This window comes from Panonychus citri, unplaced genomic scaffold (assembly GCF_014898815.1).
Source record: "Panonychus citri isolate SS breed McGregor unplaced genomic scaffold, ASM1489881v1 Contig00134, whole genome shotgun sequence".
NCBI classification, from domain to species: Eukaryota; Metazoa; Arthropoda; class Arachnida; order Trombidiformes; family Tetranychidae; genus Panonychus; species Panonychus citri.
In genome coordinates this window covers 1,059,162-1,079,944 of record NW_026515539.1, presented here as the reverse complement: position 1 = coordinate 1,079,944, position 20,783 = coordinate 1,059,162, and the positions used below count along the sequence as shown (strand labels likewise).

General features: G+C 29.6%; 1 protein-coding gene across 4 annotated transcripts; it reads left to right on the top strand.

The window, feature by feature from the left end:
- The first annotated feature begins 1,805 nt into the window (after positions 1-1,805).
- Positions 1,806-20,659, top strand: LOC128390998 (probable serine/threonine-protein kinase DDB_G0282963). 4 transcript variants are annotated; one of them, XM_053350818.1, is made up of 8 exons: positions 1,806-2,139; positions 3,385-3,813; positions 8,108-8,524; positions 10,835-11,866; positions 12,017-13,481; positions 15,043-15,747; positions 18,897-19,140; positions 19,495-20,659. In XM_053350818.1, the coding sequence occupies exons 2-8, from the start codon at positions 3,450-3,452 to the stop codon at positions 19,600-19,602; spliced, it is 4,335 nt and encodes a 1,444-aa protein (XP_053206793.1). In that variant the 5' UTR covers positions 1,806-2,139; positions 3,385-3,449; the 3' UTR covers positions 19,603-20,659. The 4 variants fall into 4 exon arrangements, with proteins under 4 accessions (XP_053206793.1, XP_053206796.1, XP_053206794.1 ...); XM_053350821.1 differs by lacking the exon at positions 3,385-3,813; XM_053350819.1 differs by lacking the exons at positions 1,806-2,139; positions 3,385-3,813 and adding an exon at positions 4,594-5,580.
- The last annotated feature ends 124 nt before the right edge of the window (positions 20,660-20,783 follow it).

The window sequence follows — 20,783 nt, the reverse complement described above, 5'->3', positions numbered from 1 at the left end:
TACCGGAATGAGAAAGGGCTTTGATCTTCAAGGGCTAATATCTCCGAAACTAAAATACTTGGAGATGTCTAAATAAGTCAAATCACCGTCATTTAACCAAGGCTATCAGAAGCAATAGTTTTTGCCTTAAAATAGGTCACTTTATATAATAGTTTGACAATGTTTGATGAAATAATATTTCATTCGAGCAAGCATAAAACATTTGGGTGTTTATAACTTGAGTGTAGTATAACTTAATTAACTTTAGTCTCAGTGACCATCACTTTAAGGCCAAAAACTATTGTCTGATAGCCTTGTTAAATGACGGTGATTTGACTTATTTAGACATCTCCAAGTATTTTAGTTTCGAGATATTAGCCTTGAAGATCAAAGGCCACTTTCTCATTCCGGTAAAACTGTTGATCAAATGAAAAAGTGCTCGATCCACAATGTTAACCCATACTAGATAGCCTCAAAATAAGTTTCAGATCATTCTGACTTGGGACTAATCGTCCATTTATTTAAATAGAACGAATGGTGGAGCACTTTGGATATTTTTACCAAAACAAATTTAATTTTCTGTAAGGGCATGAAGTTGTGATAAAATAAAATTTCATGATCTAAAACTCATCGTTGCTGGAAAGTGACCAGTTTTAAATTGAACTCGATTTTCTCGAAAACTACTGATCAGATCAGAAAAAAATAAATATATTTGGACTTCATATTTATGGCCCTACAAATACAAAAAGTTTCAACTCTTAACTCAAAACTAAAATTCGGCGACCATCCTCCTTTAGCTTAAAAGTGTTTAAATTGTTTTCGATGCAGAGTCATTTGATTACAATTTAAATTGCAAAATCAACAGCAATTAACGATCGGAGCCTTTGGTACGTGGTTACCAATAGATTTGACTCATTAAGTAACAAAATAAAGTTTCTTACAAAACTTTAACCAAAGAGTAAAAGTTTAGTTGATGAATTGGTAGTTACAATTTTGCGCCCCGAGGCGATGGTTTCCCGTTTCTACCAGGTGAATTTGCCGATTTCGACCTAGTCTCAGGTTTCAGAGATATTAAAGTTTGTGGTTAGACCTTGAGAAGCTTTTAACTGTATTATCTGAATTTAAATTGTTAACAATCAGAGGAAAACAAATCACAAAAGGTAAAATAATCAAAACTAACCTGCAATTGTTTGTAGGTATAAATTACCTAAAACTTTTCCCTTGTTGATTTACAATCTAATTGGACGATTACAATTAAGGTTATTTTATTGTTAATTGATGAGATGAAAGTTGTGATTACAATTTAATTATGAGCAAATCAAAAGCATCTTCAATGAAAAGTCACCTAACAACATCAAACTTTGTTTCTGACCATCGTCCATCCTCAATTGTAAACATGGATTCACCGTCATTCATAGTAAAAACAATCATGGTAACAATTTAAATCATCTCATGAACACTAATTCATTTACAGATCGAATGGATTAAAATTCAACTCTCAATGAATCTGAACTTTGACTCTCCTTACCAACGAAACCTTGACGTTTATGAATCTTCAACCCCAACGATTGTTTCAAATTGTTGTTGATTGAAGCAATTAGACCAACATCATCAGCATAAATGAAACAAATGGTTGGACCATCATCACTATTAATAAAACACTGATGATAATAATTAACCTGAAAGAAAGGTTTTCTTTTTCCTTCCATTGTTCTGATTGTTTATTGTGCCAATTTCTTAAATTCAAATTTGGCGCGCAAAAAGAAGCAGAAAATTTTCTCTTTCTTTTTGACACTTGTTCAACTTTCTCAGTTCAGAAGTAATTTTAATCTTTCAGACTCATTTCAATTTCATTTCTGACCAAAAGTCAACTGTTTTTCCATTTCGATCTACTGAAAGTCGAACTCACTCAAGTTCCATGTCAAAAATCGATCGCGATCGATTAAAGAATCGGATCGGACGATCGCTACTCTTTGATCTGCAGACTCTTTCTCTCTACTCTTTGTTTTCTTCTCATTCTACTTGTTGATCTTCACGTTACCTGTTCTGTTTTTCTCCCGTCAGAGTGAATGTTATTTACTTTTTTCTTTATTTGTGATATTTTTTCTTCTGTTTTTCGTTTATTCTCCTCGTGGTCCTGATCTTCGTAATTTTCTACAAGTAAGTGTCCAAATTGTGGAGAAAACTGTGTGTGTCCTTTAACCTTAACCAATTTTTGTTTTCTTTTCGGAAATGGAAAAGAAAATGGTTGTTCTATTGTTCATCTTTTCTTCTCCTTTGTTGTTGTTTCATATTCTTTTTCAGGTTTTTTTCTCTCTCTCTCTCAATTCAATGTTCTTTTTTATATCACTTGTGCTCCTTGTCTTTCATAGATCTTCATCTCTGGTTAAATTGGTGTTTAGAATCCAATTAATGTTCGAATAGAGTTTTTGTTTACATTCGATTCTATCGGTATTCTATCTTCCTTATTTGTTTAGTTTCTGTTTTTGTTTCTTCTTGCTGGACACTCTGTAGACTCTCTAACGGTCTGTTGAGTCTCTCTTTCTTTTTATTCTTGTTACTTGTTTGAGTGAGAAAAGATTTTATTAATTTGAATCACGTAAGTTAAGTCACTAATCAACAAGTAGCATGTTGATGATTAGTATATTAAAATATTATCATTCAATGGAGCGGAAAGAGATGATTTTATATATTTCATCCTTGATCATGATTACTTTTATCGATGACAATGATTAATCATGAATATGTTCAGTTATCACTCCTTGTTAGCGTCATGATTAAGATATTGATGATAACGAGTTAAATTGTTTAAAAGAGTTTACGTTAACTTAGTAGATGATTAATTTGATTGTGTTGAAGTAAAAAGTAAAGAAGTAGTGAAGTAAAATCAGTCAACTCGTCAAGTTGATAGTAATTATTATTAAGTAACAATTAGATTTAATTGCTACAAACTATTTGTTGATTGTTGATTGGGGTTGAAAGTGTCCATGTGTTTAGTATTGTATTGTAGTCTCGAGTCTCAAGTTTCACCCTTAAACCATTCACCTTGAAATAATTGGTTAATTGTTGTGACAATTGATTAAGATTCATCAATATTTATTATCACAATCATAATTATAATAATAAGGATGATTATGATTATGATGATTATGATGATTGTGATGATTGTGATGATAATCTAAATTTAATAGCGTTTCGAAAATAAACACTTTTAATTGTTGTAAATTGCTGGGCGAGTTGGAAGATTGTTGAATGATTGGAAACTCATTCTAATAAGGTCAAGTTTAGATGATTGTTTTTAGAACAATAAGTTTTGAATAATATTGAAGTATTCGAGAAAAAGTTCTAACTTCATATTGAATTTTATTTCTATTCTCCTTTGATTCTCCTTTGATTCTTCTTTAGCTTCAGTCGATACTTCATCAATAATAGAGAATAAGAAATCAACTAAAGAATATTGGGAGAAAAGAATGATGGCCGAAATGAATGGAGAATCGCCAAATGTTGACCAATTATTGATTGACACTTCGTTCGAATTGAATAAGATGACAATAAATGTTTCGAGTCCCAATAATGGTTCTAATGGTCTTAAACGATTGCCATCTAATCCCACCTCTCCGGCCATTCAAAAACTGACCAATTCATCTCAACCATCACCCAATGGAAGTGTTGGTCAACTCAAATCACCGATAAATGATCAACCATTAGTGAAATCAAATGGTCATCCAAATGGTCAGTATCACAATTCATCAACAAAACTTGGATCTGATGGTGAAAGTGGTGAACCCTCACCCGATTGTAGCTTATCCCTGGTGGAAAACGATTCTCTTGAAGGTAATTAAATTTAATATTTTTTTTTCATTATTTTCTCTAATTATCTTGAACACGTTTGAACTTGATTCAAATGAACCTCGACTATTTATCAGTTATCTTTGATTCACCTTGACGTTTCAACGAACCAGAAAAACTGTAAAAGCAACAACAAAAAGTTTCTTTATTTCAATTTTGATAGGAATTCTTTTCCCTCTAAGATTATATTATCATATAACATCTAATAGCAAAAGCAATAGAAAAGTAATAGTAATAATTGTAATATAGAACATGTTATTATCATTTGATTTTAGATGATAACGATTATTATCATAATGTTAAAATGCGAAAGAGAGAGAGAGAGAGAGAGAGAGAGAGAGAGATATGATAATAAAGAAAAACGTTATTTGTACGTGTTAACAAAAGTATTTACATGCATCATGTTAATGGGAATTGAGGTAAACCCTCCGGTTAGTTGAGCATTGTTGGTTGGTTGATTGTTTAGATGTGAACAAAAAAAGAAATATATTTTTTCATGTACCTGAATATTTACCTGGAATCAACATGAAATATAAAAATAAACCATCACAAATATACATGATAATTATTAGATTTAAGATTTAATTAGATTTCATATTTACAACTTTTACTTTATCAAGACTGAATTTTAGTTAAACATTTAATTGTTTCTCATCTACTGACAAGTTCATCAGGAATATTATTAAATTATGAATTGTGATAGATAATAGATGAATTTATCATTATTCAGACAGGAAGTTGTTATTGTGAAGATGATTAAAGACTCCGCAATTAAACAATTTGAAGAAGAACAAAAGAAATGCTGATGAAGTTTTCAATGCAATCAGTTTAGCTGCCGAAGTAATTAGTGAACAAGATTGTTTTTAATTATTATGATTTAAATTTCGTAAAACGAAAAATATCTCGCCATTTGTACCACGAAGTAAGTGTTCAGAATTGATGTTTATAGTAGAGAAAAGTTTCTATCAATTAAAAGATATAATAGTCAACTGGACAAACCGAAAACTGTTCAAATTCGAGAGTTTCTATAAATATCGTAAGAAAAAAAAGTTAATATGAAGATGGAAAATTTTATGATGATATGAATGTCCATGTTAAGGACGCAATAGAATTGAGCATAAACGTGATTAACCTCGACAATTGAATCAGATAATATTACTGATCCTGATTCAATAGAGGAATTTATTAACCATGAAAATGAATGTGCCCAATCAAAGTCCGTTATTGGTACTAATCAAATAGATGAAGTATTGATTGATTCTCTTGAGGACAGTGGATCGTGTCAAATTTTTTCCACTTCCCCCTCATCATCATCATCATCATCGCCATCATCATCAACTATTAATGCAGGTGATTTATTATTATCACCACCACAACAACCACCACAACAACCACCAACATCAACCACCAGTGATTATAAATTAGTTGATAGTGGTGTGAATCTATCTGACAATTTATTATTGATTGTTGATTGTTCCAATAATAATAACAGTGATTTAAATTCAAATCTGATGACCAATAATTTGATTTCATCGCCATCTCCACATAATAATAACATTGCCAATAAAGATAAAAGTTTCCCAGGTAAAAAGAAAGAGGATGAAATAGTTAATCTTAATGAAAATCATTATAATCATGATCATCATCACGTTTCCAACAATAATTCAATTGATAATGGTGACGATGTCAAGACTCAGAACGGGATCGATTTAAATGAAAATTCTGGTGTTAAAATTACTTCCCAATCAAAAGGTAAATAAGAAATATTTAATTATCTTTTTTTTCATTTCCATTTTTTTTCTCTCTAGAAAATTCTTATCCTGATTTTCACTCAAATCAATTGTAATTAATTTCTGTTTATCAATATTTTGTATCGGTTTGTTTTTCTATTTCTATGTTCAGGTAATTCTAGTAGCTCCTTTGGTGATGGTGTTGTTAGACCAACAATTATTGGCCAATTGGCTAAACCCTCTGATGATGAGATAATAGAATCATCAATGATAATAAATGCTAGTGAATGTATTGAAGCAAAATCACCTCTATCATTATCTTCATCTCCATCATCATCATCATCATCTTCTTCTTCTTCACCACGAGATGTTAATAGTAAACTGTCAGTCTCTAATGAACCTGCTTCCATGATGGTTAATTATGATGAGAATGAACATTTATCTCATAATTCATCACCATTATTAATACAAGATGAAACAATGAACATGAAAAAACATCCAGTACATGTAACTTCATCATCATCTTCCTCTTCACAATTAAACTTTACGCTCCTTCCCGGCCAATTCAACGAGAAACATTGATACGATCTCAATGAAAATAAGAAAACAAAGAGAAATGAATTAAGAGAGAGTGAGAAAATTAATGAAACAAAACAATCTCAGGTAGAAATGAATTCGAAAAGTTCTGATATGTGAGAACAAGTCCAAAGAATACCTAATAGAATAGAAAAGAACAAAAAGAAAAGGTAAGGTAAGTATATTCACAATAGAGTTAACAGAATAATTAAAACGATCAGAGAATTGATAAGCAAAGAGCTAACAATTAATTCACTTGAAAACAATAAGAAAATCTGAAAACTTTTAATAAAAAGAAACGTTGCTAGTTGAACAGTCGAAAGGTAGATGGCGACACAAGTTATTCTTTTTTCTTTCATAACTGAGATTCTATTCAAATTGTTTCTTCTTCTCATTCTAATTGTTGATCTTCTTCACGTTACTTGTCCCCGTCAGAGTGAATGTTATTTACTTTTTTCTTTATTTGTGATATTTTTTCTTCTGTTTTTCGTTTATTCTCCTCGTGGTCCTAATCTTCGTAATTTTCTACAAGTAAGTGTCCAAATTGTGGAGAAAACTGTGTGTGTCCTCTAACCTTTACCAATTTTTGTTTTCTTTTCGGAAATGGAAAAGAAAATGGTTGTTCTATTGTTCATCTTTTCTTCTCCTTTGTTGTTGTTTCATATTCTTTTTCAGGTTTTTTTCTTTCTCTCTCTCTCTCTCAATTCAATGTTCTTTTTTATATCACTTGTGCTCCTTGTCTTTCATAGATCTTCATCTCTGGTAAAATGTTTAGAATCCGGTTGGTGTTTTAAAAACATTTTATCAACATTCAACTCTATCGGTATTTTCCTTTTTGTGTATGTTTGTTTCTTCTTGCTGGACACTCTGTAGACTCGCTAACGGTCAGAAAAGCCCTGATAAGGTAACACCAGTCAAGGTGATGGCTGCGCCTTAGAAGCGGCGTAACCACCTGGCGGGGACCCTTCGAGTCTACTTGATTCTCTCTCTTTCTCTCTCATTCAAAGTCCATATATTAATATTTAATGATTAAGTTTGAGGTTGATTTAACTGTTAACTCGTTCTCGTTGAGTTATTAGTAGTAGTTGAAAGTAGTGATTAACTTTTGGCGTTTTTTTTATTATTAATTTGAATCACGTAAATTGAGTCACTAATCAACAAGTAGCATGTTGATGATTAGTATATTAAAATATTATCATTCAATGGAGCGGAAAGAGATGATTTTATATATTTCATCCTTGATCATGATTACTTTTATCGATGACAATGATTAATCATGAATATGTTCAGTTATCACTCCTTGTTAGCGTCATGATTAAGATATTGATGATAACGAGTTAAATTGTTTAAAAGAGTTTACGTTAACTTAGTAGATGATTAATTTGATTGTGTTGAAGTAAAGAAGTAGCGAAGTAAAATCAGTCAACTCGTCAAGTTGATAGTAATTATTATTAAGTAACAATTAGATTTAATTGCTACAAACTATTTGTTGATTGTTGATTGGGGTTGAAAGTGTCCATGTGTTTAGTATTGTATTGTAGTCTCGAGTCTCAAGTTTCACCCTTAAACCATTCACCTTGAAATAATTGGTTAATTGTTGTGACAATTGATTAAGATTCATCAATATTTATTATCACAATCATAATTATAATAATAAGGATGATTATGATGATTGTGATGATAATAATGATAATCTAAATTTAATAGCGTTTCGAAAATAAACACTTTTAATTGTTGTAAATTGCTGGGCGAGTTGGAAGATTGTTGAATGATTGGAAACTCATTCTAATAAGGTCAAGTTTAGATGACTGTTTTTAGAACAATAAGTTTTGAATAATATTGAAGTATTCGAGAAAAAGTTCTAACTTCATATTGAATTTTATTTCTATTTCTATTTTATTTTTATTTTTATTTTTATTTTTATTTCTATTCTCCTTTGATTCTCCTTTGATTCTCCTTTGATTCTCCTTTAGCTTCAGTCGACACTTCATCAATAATAGAGAATAAGAAATCAACTAAAGAATATTGGGAGAAAAGAATGATGGCCGAAATGAATGGAGAATCGCCAAATGTTGACCAATTATTGATTGACACTTCGTTCGAATTGAATAAGATGACAATAAATGTTTCGAGTCCCAATAATGGTTCTAATGGTCTTAAGCGATTGCCATCTAATCCCACCTCTCCGGCCATTCAAAAACTGACCAATTCATCTCAACCATCACCCAATGGAAGTATTGGTCAACTCAAATCACCAATAAATGATCAACCATTAGTGAAATCAAATGGTCAGTATCACAATTCATCAACGAAACTTGGATCTGATGGTGAAAGTGGTGAACCCTCACCCGATTGTAGCTTATCCCTGGTGGAAAACGATTCTCTTGAAGGTAATTAAATTTAATATTTTTTTTCATTATTTTCTCTAATTATCTTGAACACGTTTGAACTTGATTCAAATGAACCTCGACTATTTATCAGTTATCTTTGATTCACCTTGACGTTTCAACGAACCAGAAAAACTGTAAAAGCAACAACAAAAAGTTTCTTTATTTCAATTTTGATAGGAATTCTTTTCCCTCTAAGATTATATTATCATATAACATCTAATAGCAAAAGCAATAGAAAAGTAATAGTAATAATTGTAATATAGAACATGTTATTATCATTTGATTTTAGATGATAACGATTATTATCATAATGTTAAAATGCGAAAGAGAGAGAGAGAGAGAGAGAGAGATATGATAATAAAGAAAAACGTTATTTGTACGTGTTAACAAAAGTATTTACATGCATCATGTTAATGGGAATTGAGGTAAACCCTCCGGTTAGTTGAGCATTGTTGGTTGGTTGATTGTTTAGATGTGAACAAAAAAAGAAATATATTTTTTCATGTACCTGAATATTTACCTGGAATCAACATGAAATATAAAAATAAACCATCACAAATACTTTATATATGATACTTTTTATCCTCATTATTTTTAACATGTAATCCCATTATCATGAGTTGCAATGGCTCATACTCATTCTGATAAGATAGAGAGGAGAGACAAAGATTGAACTAAAGAGAGAGAGAGAGAGAGAGAGAGAGAGAGAGTGTTAAAACCGTGAAATCGTTCAGAACTTTTTTCTCCTCTTATGAACCCCCTGTATATCTGAATTAAAAATTTTTAAGACTGTGAATGGAAAATTATTTGCACAGTTGACTGCAGTAATTTGTTAATAATGTTGATACTTGATTGTTGTATTTTGTACAAGTTTGTTTGCTGATTGCGGAAAAGGTCAATAACTTAACACAACAGCCACAACAACAATAATGTTAATAATTCTGATTATAATAGTTCCGGGTTGATTAATAACATAATTTTCTGGATTAATTTTATTACTCAGGTGATTTCATGTATGTTTTTGTTTTATATGGTAATTTAATGGTTAAGAAAAATATTTAATTTAATCAGCTCGATTAATTTGATTCCAATTGTCGATTAAAAGTTAACGGGATTTTTTTTTTCTCAGTTACCATAGTTATTGATCGTTGTGAATTTTAATTTGGTATGAAAATTGGGTTATCATTATTTATGAGAATGACTGATGAAATTAAAAAAGGGATGATGATTAAGCTAATCAACACGATGATTATCATCACTAAGTCTTGATTTTATCATTATTGACCCAATTAAGGGTGAAATAGAAATTAAATAATTGTAACAACTCGTATTTATTTATAACTTATTAGAGTTGAGATTGTATTAGATTTCCTATTAAACTTTTACTCTAAGACTCAATTTAATTTTTAAATTGTTTCTCAAATTGTTTCTCATCTACTGACAAGTTCACCATGAGTATTATTCAATTGTGATAGGAAATTGATGAATTTATCATTATACAGACAGGAAGTTGTTATTGTGAAAATGATTAAAGACTCTGCAATTAAACACTTTGAAAAAAAGGAGAAAGATGAATAGACAATTTTAATATAGTCAACACCCTGTGTCTTGACAAAATGATAACTTAAGTAGAGAGAGAGAGAGAGATGATGATGATGATATGGAAGATGAATGAGAAATGGAGGTAGATATGATGACAATGAATGAAAATGAAACAAAAGGAAAGAAAATGTCAAAAGCAATTATTGAGTAAACATGATGAATGAAAAGATTAGAGAAAAGTTTACTTTAAGATGTGATAATAGTGATGAAGATGAGAAATGTATTGATGATGATGATAATGATGATATAAAACTGTCCAAGTGTGACGCAATTGATGCGAAAATAAATGTCTTTAACATTGAAAAAAAAGTTCTGAACGTTAACAAGGTACTAATTTGTTTCCATCACCATTATCATCATGAACTCTCCCATTGTCTAATAATAATCATGTGAGCTGACCTCTGGTCAGTTTGATTGTCTATCATGATGATGATGATGCACCTTTTCCCAAGGTGTAATTTTGAAGTTTCTGTAACGTGTTACCTTGAGATCTTAAAGTTTGTTGGTCAGAACATACGAATGATATTAAATCAACAGATTCTCACAGTCGTTTATTAGTTAATTTGATTCAGTTTAACTCGTTTGATTAGTAATTTTTTTTCCGTACTATTAATTTAGTATTAATTACGATTACATCTTCCATTATTGTGTCAACATAAACAACAATCAAATCTAATTTATTCATCTCTTTCTCTTTTTCTCTCACAGGAGGAAGTAGTGATGATTCATCAACTTGTGATCGTCGATCGTCACCTGATTATGTTAACTGTAATCACGATGATGTTGGTGGTGTCGTTGATGAAGATGATGGTTTCCGTGACTGCGAGTCAAGTCCAGACGTTTGTGTATCAGGTTGTCGTCCAGTTGATGGGTCATCTTCAATGTCACCTGAAACGATGGCCACTTTAGTGACCACAAGCGTTAACAATTTGAATAATCATCGGCGAAATCCATCCTCATCTTCATCGGTTATTGGCAAGAATCCAAATTCTTCTTTATCATCATCATCAGTATCATCTTCTCCTGTTCCACCTCCACCATCATCTTCAGCATTCTCAAAAGAAACATCAACACCAAAATCATCATTATTATCTGAATCTAACCCTCAATTAACCTCGACAATTGAATCAGATAATATTACTGATCCTGATTCAATAGAGGAATTTATTAAACATGAAAATGAATGTGCCCAATCAAAGTCCGTTATTGGTACTAATCAAATAGATGAAGTATTGATTGATTCTCTTGAGGACAGTGGATCGTGTCAAATTTTTTCCACTTCCCCCTCATCATCATCATCATCATCGCCATCATCATCAACTATTAATGCAGGTGATTTATTATTATCACCACCACAACAACCACCACAACAACCACCAACATCAACCACCAGTGATTATAAATTAGTTGATAGTGGTGTGAATCTATCTGACAATTTATTATTGATTGTTGATTGTTCCAATAACAATAATAATAACAGTGATTTAAAGTCAAATCTGATGACCAATAATTTGATTTCATCGCCATCTCCACATAATAATAACATTGCCAATAAAGATAAAAGTTTCCCAGGTAAAAAGAAAGAGGATGAAATAGTTAATCTTAATGAAAATCATCATAATCATGATCATCATCATGTTTCCAACAATGATTCAATTGATAATGGTGACGATGTCAAGACTCAGAACGGGATCGATTTAAATGAAAATTCTGGTGTTAAAATTACTTCCCAATCAAAAGGTAAATAAGAAATATTTAATTATCTTTTTTTTCATTTCCATTTTTTTTCTCTCTAGAAAATTCTTATCCTGATTTTCACTCAAATCAATTGTAATTAATTTCTGTTTATCAATATTTTGTATCGGTTTGTTTTTCTATTTCTATGTTCAGGTAATTCTAGTAGCTCCTTTGGTGATGGTGTTGTTAGACCAACAATTATTGGTCAATTGGCTAAACCCTCTGATGATGAGATAATAGAATCATCAATGATAATAAATGCTAGTGAATGTATTGAAGCAAAATCACCTCTATCATTATCTTCATCTCCATCATCATCATCATCATCTTCTTCTTCTTCTTCACCACGAGATGTTAATAGTAAACTGTCAGTCTCCAATGAACCTGCTTCCATGATGGTTAATTATGATGAGAATGAACATTTATCTCATAATTCATCACCATTATTAATACAAAATGAAACAATGAACATGAAAAAACAATCATTACACGTAACTTCATCATCACCAATTTGTGATAATAATACAATTAAATCATGTTCACCACGACCATTGGCTGGTATTGTTGGTAAACAAACAGGTAAAATTGTTAAACGAGAATCATCATTACCAATTACTTCATCATCTTCCTCTTCATCATCTACAATTAAATCAACTGCTGAATCAATGATTGCTGAAGAGATTCGCCAATTAAAGGAGCGAGAAGAGGAACTGGCTCAAATGAGAGCCTCGATGTCCAAACATCAAGGGTCAACATTAACATCTTCAACAACTTCTCTTCACAATCCTTACCCTCACCAGCAACATTTCAATGGAGCTAATCATCTTCATCAACAACATCACCCACACCATAATCAACACTCTCAAAATTTGGGTAAATCAACACCATCCCATTGTTCATCGATTGATGGTAAATCATCACCAGCGTTATCTGACCTTTCCTCATGTTCAGTTGGAACCATTTCCAATGATTCAATTGATCCAGTTCCATCAAAGCCAATTAGCTTGGAAATATTATCAAGTAAAGTGTCCGGATTAATTGGAGAATCTCCAATTGAACGAGAGATCCGTATTGCACGGGAACGGGAAGCTGAATTAAAAGCTCAAGTTCAATTAACTCGATGTTTATCTAATTCAATTGTCTCATCAACCAATGATTGTCAACAACAATTACCAACAACAACAACAACAACAGTAACAAAAGGATCTAATGTTGATATCATCACCAACAATAATACCAATGGTGCTGGTAATGATAATGGTTCACTGATGATAGGTAAATCATTGTCAACAACAACAGATGAAACAATTGTTACCTCAACGGAAACCAAATTACCCGTTTTCAAGCAAAACTCATGTGGTGCTGCAAACGCTGCCGATATACAGAAACTTTTGGCAACGACTCGCATCCAGCAGGAAATTGAGGAGCAAACTCAACGTGAGTTGGCGCTAAAAGCGACCGGATCAATAAAAACTATCTCACAAGAAAGGACTGATCTTAAGGTCACCAAACTGACCGATATTGATAAGGCTGGGTCAAATTACTCATCCATTACTCAAATCAATGGTATCAGTCCACCAACAACAGCAACAACAACAGTATCATCATCATCATCAACGTGAGTTTTTTTTCAATTTAAAATAAATTTAATCTCAATTCAATTGCTATTCATTCATCTCATTTCAAAGGAATCTCTTTCATTACCTTTTTCCCATCATGATGATGATCAATTATTGATGATAATAAACATGGTACCATCATTAATCTCAAATTAATCTTGCTAAAAATATCTTTCAATCATCTACTTTTTTTACCTAATTTAACAATACACAAACTATTGAATCCATCATATTAATTCATTGTGTTGATTTAATTTAATTTTCTGGGTTAAAATATTTAGTCTGACACTTTGATGGTGTTTGAATAACTTTCAAAACTAATTGACTTTCACAGATTAATGTCAACCATTTAATTATCCAGCTAATTTCATATATATACATGTATATTTATTACATTTAAATTAATATTTACCTTTTCATTATCCAGTAATTTTGTTATTATTATCAAATTAGTAAATTAAATTAGCGTTTAATTTAGTTAAATGATAATTTCATCTATTTAATAGTAGACTGATCTAAGTGAATTGAAATTGAGTGAGAAATTTAAATTAGTTAATTTCTCACGAATTGATAAGCATCATCATATATCGTTATCATTGCAATTGATGATAATAATCATTGACAATTAATTGTAAATTGAGTATCTATATGATTAATGGGCAAATAGGAACTGATATTGAAAATATCAATTGCGTAAATTGCTGATGATCATGATGATCATGATGATGTTGATAAATTTTCATAATGATAATGTTCATTTGAGTAGGAAGAATGATGAATTGTTCCCATTCTGAAAGCATGATGAATAATCAGTTAGCAGTAGTATCAAGTGTCAGGTTTGGTCATCTTCATCTTCATCTTCATCTTCATCCTCATCATCAACATCATCACCGTAACGATTAATGATCTCAGTCCTTTTTTTTGAAAATGTTATTAGGCTAAATTACATCATAACAATAAAAATATCTTGACTTGAAAATGGATTAACCTGGATTAAGTTTGTTTATTATACTAAATCATTTAAATGTTGATAAACTAATTGCTAATCTCAAGTCCGAGAAACTTTTTTTTTTCATCATTTTCTCATAAACTTGTAGCAATCATTTCCAATAAATTACAGTAAATTGTTTGTCCACAATTTACTATCTTTCTTGTCAATCTAATTGTCATGTTTATTTAATCATTGACAATTAAAGTTGACCCTTTTCAACAAGAGTTAATTAGTTTAATTGTTAAAGAGAAAACAAAAAGATTGAAATTTGATTGAATTTTGTTATAAACTATAAATTGAAAAGCAATTTAATCTAATCCTGATTTAAAAAGGTTCATGGTTACAATTTGTTGATGAAAAATCTCAACCATCAGATTGTTGATCAAGTTATTGTGAATGGTAAAACAATCAATCAAACAAGATTCCAAGACAATTGAAATTGATTCATTTTCTAATTAACTTGATGATTATAATGAGAAAAACAAAGCAAACCAATTTTCCCATAACAGTTATAACTCAATGAAAGTTAATCACAACTAATTGTTAAACATTTTATTTCTTAATTAAAGGTTACCAAACAACATTAAGGCAACAGTAAACATTGAACCTCAAACTGCCAAAAACATTGAAACTTCATTTGGAGGATTTAATACTAACGGATTAACAGGGAATAATATTTCAAACAATCAACATGGTTCCAATGGATTAGCATCATTATCATCATTAGTTAATGGTACCAATAATCATCATCAGCAGCAACCAAATAATAATCATGTTAATATTAACAACGTTAATGCCAGCAATCAAAATAATCATGTAAACATTATTCAAACTAATAATATAAACAAGCCAATTACATCATCGATCCCATCGTCATCAACAACAACACTGTCATCCTCATCTTTATCAACAGCATCTTTATCTTCATCATCCTCTTTGTCATCTTCATCATCTTCTTCAACCATAACACCAACATCAGGAACAATAACAACTCTGAAACGAACTGGTTTCCAACCTTTCATGAAAAAAGGTTTAACCAAAAGCATTTCAATGCATAAGTTTATCTCCTCCAAAGGTAAAACAGCAACATCAACAGGTAATCCAACATGTTCACCTTTCTATCAGATGGGTTCATGTACTGATCTTTATGGAGGTGAACTACGACCTCCGATAATGATAAAAGGTGATAAAGGTTTTCGTCGAGGTTCAATTTCAGCGGAATCAAAGATTCAGGAAGAGCTTAAAGAGATGAAAGCTCGAGAAGAGGAATTAAGGTAAATATCAACAATTTAAATCCTTTTCCAAATTGCAAATTGACAATTTACCTTGATTAATATACAATTAATATGTTACATTTTGAAACTTAATCATCAGGATGATTGAACAATTCTGTTGGTGAAGGATTAGATTGATTGAGATGGTAAACAAAGTTGAGTAATTAATTTTGTCTAGAATAAACCAGGAAGAGTCTCAATCAATAATCTTAATTTAATTACATGTCGTTCACTGTGATGGTTAATTAACATTGATTAACTTACTCGTTAATTGATTGATTAACTTTTCAATATCCAGCGATTATTATTCACAGACTTTATTGTTGTTTGATATCAATCAGATTAAAAAGTTAAATTGTATTTTAATCAATATGAATTTGTGAAGAAAAATGATTTTTAATGAAAATTATTTTTCTATTATGTGTTAATCATTTACTTGATTGTTTTTAATCATCATCAAGTTGATTGATACCTTTTAGTTGAATGATTGATGATATTAAATAACTGATTGGAAATAAATTAAAAACCTAAATCATTCAGTTAATCATTTGGAAATGTATTAAGTTTTTACTTTATTGGAAAATCATTGATAATTAACAATTAGCCTTTTCTATTTTCTCTAATATAATTAATATAAATCCATCAATACAATTGTGTTTACGTTGAAATCACAATTAGAAACGTAATTTGATTAATTGATCATTCTCACCTTAACCTAATCCCAACAATTAAATGTTGGTGGTCAATCTAATTTTTAATCATATAAAATTAAGTTTCTTTACTTTGACAATTACTATTGATGATGATAATTAGTTTAATTCAGTTAACCCTAATATATATAATTTAAATATAATATTAATATATGATATTAATTGTGAAAATAATACTAATCATGAACAATTTAGCTAACGGCAATCACGATTTGTATTTAAATTTAATAAGTATATTTGATTAAATCAATCAAATCTGCTTATGAATGGTCAACAATTTATTGATTGTGAATAATAAATTATACATTTTATCTTAATCACAATCACCTACAATAATTAATTTAGCTAATTAAAGATTTGAATGTTAATTGTTTGCCTTAAAAAATTTCCACTATTGATCATAAACTCATTCAATTGATAATTTAACACCATTAGATTCAGATTGCTAATCATGATTGAATGTGTCCTGTCACTTTAATTATTTAAATACAACAATTTAAATTGATGATATTGTTCAGAATTATTTAATTAAATCAACTTTCAATTCAGTTCAAATCTTTAATTGCTTTTGTGTGTTTGTATCTGAATGAGAAAGTATCTCAGGAAATCAATTGAATTGTAAATCATTTATCATCATTAGGATATCCAATAGGTTAAATTTTTCATCTAATTGTTGTTGATTAAATTAATTTACATCAAAATTGATTGAATAACAATAATGTAGATGAGAAAAAAAAACTTTTAATCACAAATTATACACTTGATTAACTGATTGAACAATTTGAAAGTTTTTCAACCAAATACCAATAAAAAATCGCATACAATTAAAATTAATTGTTACCCAGTACTTAATTATATCAATAAATTAATAGTAAAGTTATAGTTGAAAAGTTAATCAGATTGAGTAACAAAAAATTAATATTAATTGAAAAGTTAATTTGGTTGTTTATTAAAAGTTAACGGACTTTCAAGGTTCAACAATTACAATTATAATTAACAGATTAGCTTTTAATCAACGGATAATGACAATCGAAACTTGTTTAATTAACTAATTTAATTTTTATTATGTGAACATTATTAAAAATTAACAATTGATTTGCCAATACTTTGGGCATATTATTAATATGAGATGATAATAAGATAACAGAAAAGTAAATTAAAAAGTTAATTAACTAAAAACCCAAACAATTAGAAAATTATTCTGTTAAGAATAGATTAAAAGTTAATTGTCACTTTGATTAACTTTCACTTATCATAATGATTAAACATTCAGGAAGATTGATAATTAACTTGGTATGAAAATGATCAACATTAAATTAGATTTGATTAAAATTTGTGTAGGCCCAAGGGTTTGGTTAACAATTTAGTTAAACAATATAACAAATTTGGTTTAACGATCAAGTTAAATAGTTGCAACAATTAACCAAAAAAACTCATCTATTAATACATAATATTAATTGTAAATAGCAAATTGTGAATGATAATAATAATAAACTTGATTCACATCCAACAGTGAAACTAATATGATTGTTGATGAAAGTGAAACCAATGATGTTAATACATTTAAATTGCAATTAATTTACCGATGATACATTTTTATGAATATGATTACAATTACAATTAATAATTATCATGAGCCCTATTCATTAATGAATAAAATTGTTTGATTGTTGGTGTTTCATTTGTTATATTTTCTGTTGTCTATTATCAACATTAAATTAATAATAATCTTGATGGTTTCATGAAGTGAAAGTTTTTGGGTTTGGTTTTCAAGCTAATTGTGATTACGCCTAATTAAATTGTTGTTGTATTATTTTGCTGTTAATCATATGAATTAGATTAGTTTACCTGTTATGTTATTATCATCTTTCAGTGTCTTCATCTATTATATTGAACAACCTCACCCGAGGCGAGTCTTGTCATTTCATATTGTTATCAAATTTGATTGTTAATCATTGATTTGATCGTGATGATTTACATTTTCATTCATGTTATTATCAATATGTTACTCCTTGAAACTTTTATTACAATTACATGATGATTTCAATTGATATTGACCAACTAACTGACCCACAACTATTTACTTATATCGTTATCATGATTTAGCTTTAATTTTTGTTTTCTTCTGCTAATTGTATTTACAGTCGTGAACAAATTAGTTTCGACCGATATTTTAATCACTCGCACAGGTAGTGAGCTAATAAATAAATTGATTAACTTGATAATCTTTATCATCATCAATGCTAACACTTTGTTAATTTACTCATTGATTAAAATTAACTTACGAGTCTTGATTGTTTAATCAGTTGATTTTAGCTCACTACCTGTGCGAGTGATTAACCAAAACCACTCGAAACTAATTTTTCACGACTAAATATAACTTTTTTTTTATTGTATACAAAGAAATGATAATGGTTGATATTAATTGTTTTCTTGTAGACGCCAACGAGCCAGGTTGATGGGCTTATCTCAACCTAATTTGAATCTCCTTGGTCGAGATGCTGGTGATGATGATGATAATAATGATGCTGATGATGGTCATCATGGTAATGATGATTATCATGATATTAATAATGGTGATTCTGGTTCTGCTGGTCGGAATGGTTCATTGTATGAAACTGTTGCGGGATTAAAACGGACAATCAGTAACCCAAATATTATTTCACATGATGATGATAAAAAAGTAAGTAATTCAATCATCTTAATCATAATTATTGATCAATATTGTTAAACACTTTGATGATTTTTGCTCATTTGGTTTTCACTTCAATCCAATTGATCATCAATAGTTCATTTGAATATTGTAAAACTGAATTTATTTTGATTATTATTATAATGTTTTGCTCTTGATTCATTATAATTTCAACCCTTTTCTTGTAACAATTAACGATCATTATTATAATCCTACGATCTGATTTATTGATGATCAAATTGATTAATTACTTTAATGATGATGATGATTTGATATCACAATCATGAAACTGTTTTAAGTTACAACTAATTATTGTTGATATTTTTTTCCTTCTAATTAAATTAGGTGTGCCAACAATTTGGAAATAGTTTAAAGCCTCGGAAGAATCCGTTAATTGCTCAATGGGAGAAGAAAATAATTAAAGATAATCCGAATCCGGAGCCAAGGTTTTAATTCACATTTAATTTGCAATCAAGAGCCAAAATCGACAGGATAATCAATTGATGGGATAAAACGATGAACAATTTAAAGAAAAAATTACAAATAATCAATCGATTATTTGATTAAATTAAAAAAAAAATCTTCAACATACTTAAATTGTAATTTATCATGATGATAACTGCTGATGATTTACCTGGAATTGGATTGGAGGAGGATTAATCATCATCATCATCATCGTCTTGATCAATGATAATTAACTTTATTTTTGCCTCCCTTGTTTTAGTTTTTTATCAATTTAGTAAGAAAAACAAATTACAAGGAGGTAAACAATATAAATGATATGATTAATTTGGATAATCATTTTATATAATTGATCATATTGGTTAATTATATAAATTGCAAGGCAATTGATCACTTATCTAAATCAGTTTGAAGGATTGGTAGATCTTCAATCATTTACTAATTGTTATAATCCTCATTAATGTAATCAATCTAATATATTTACACACAACCCATTCCCCCCTCTCTCAGCCTTAATTGTCAGCTAATTGTCCTTGATTGTGTGAATGTGTATGAGTTTTATATATGTGATATAATCAAAGTAACCGATATCTTTAGTTATCCAAGTTTTGTAACCTTTATCATTTAATTATCTAGTTACTTGGTCAACATAATTTACCCAAAATTTTGACTGACCAACATTAATTTTGTATTTTCCTCTGGAAACAACAGGTCCGAATCAGTTAATTGTGCCTTTGATTTATAATAATTTACTACGAAAATTTAATAATATATTTTAAACCTTAAATATACACAAACACATACACAAAGAGATACACAAGGAAATGGACAACAATCAATTTGGAATCAATTTGGAAAATTTAATTCTGAGAAGGAAAAAACAATTCAATTGGAGATTAATTCTTAGTCCCTTTCCCTTTTAAATTTTGAATTTAATTAATCCCTTATTTTTGGTTCCCTCAATTTTTTACTCTTTATTTTGTGATTAAGCTTTTGTTTAATCGTAACAATTAAACTTAACAATCCAAGTTGTTAAATGTTATCATAAGATTTACCTGATTAATGTTAACTTTTATCATCAGGTGTCTCTCTTTGTATCTCTAGTTTTGAGTCTTTGATCATGATGATGATGAAAAACTGAACTGAATTTACTGTTACTATTAGATGATGAT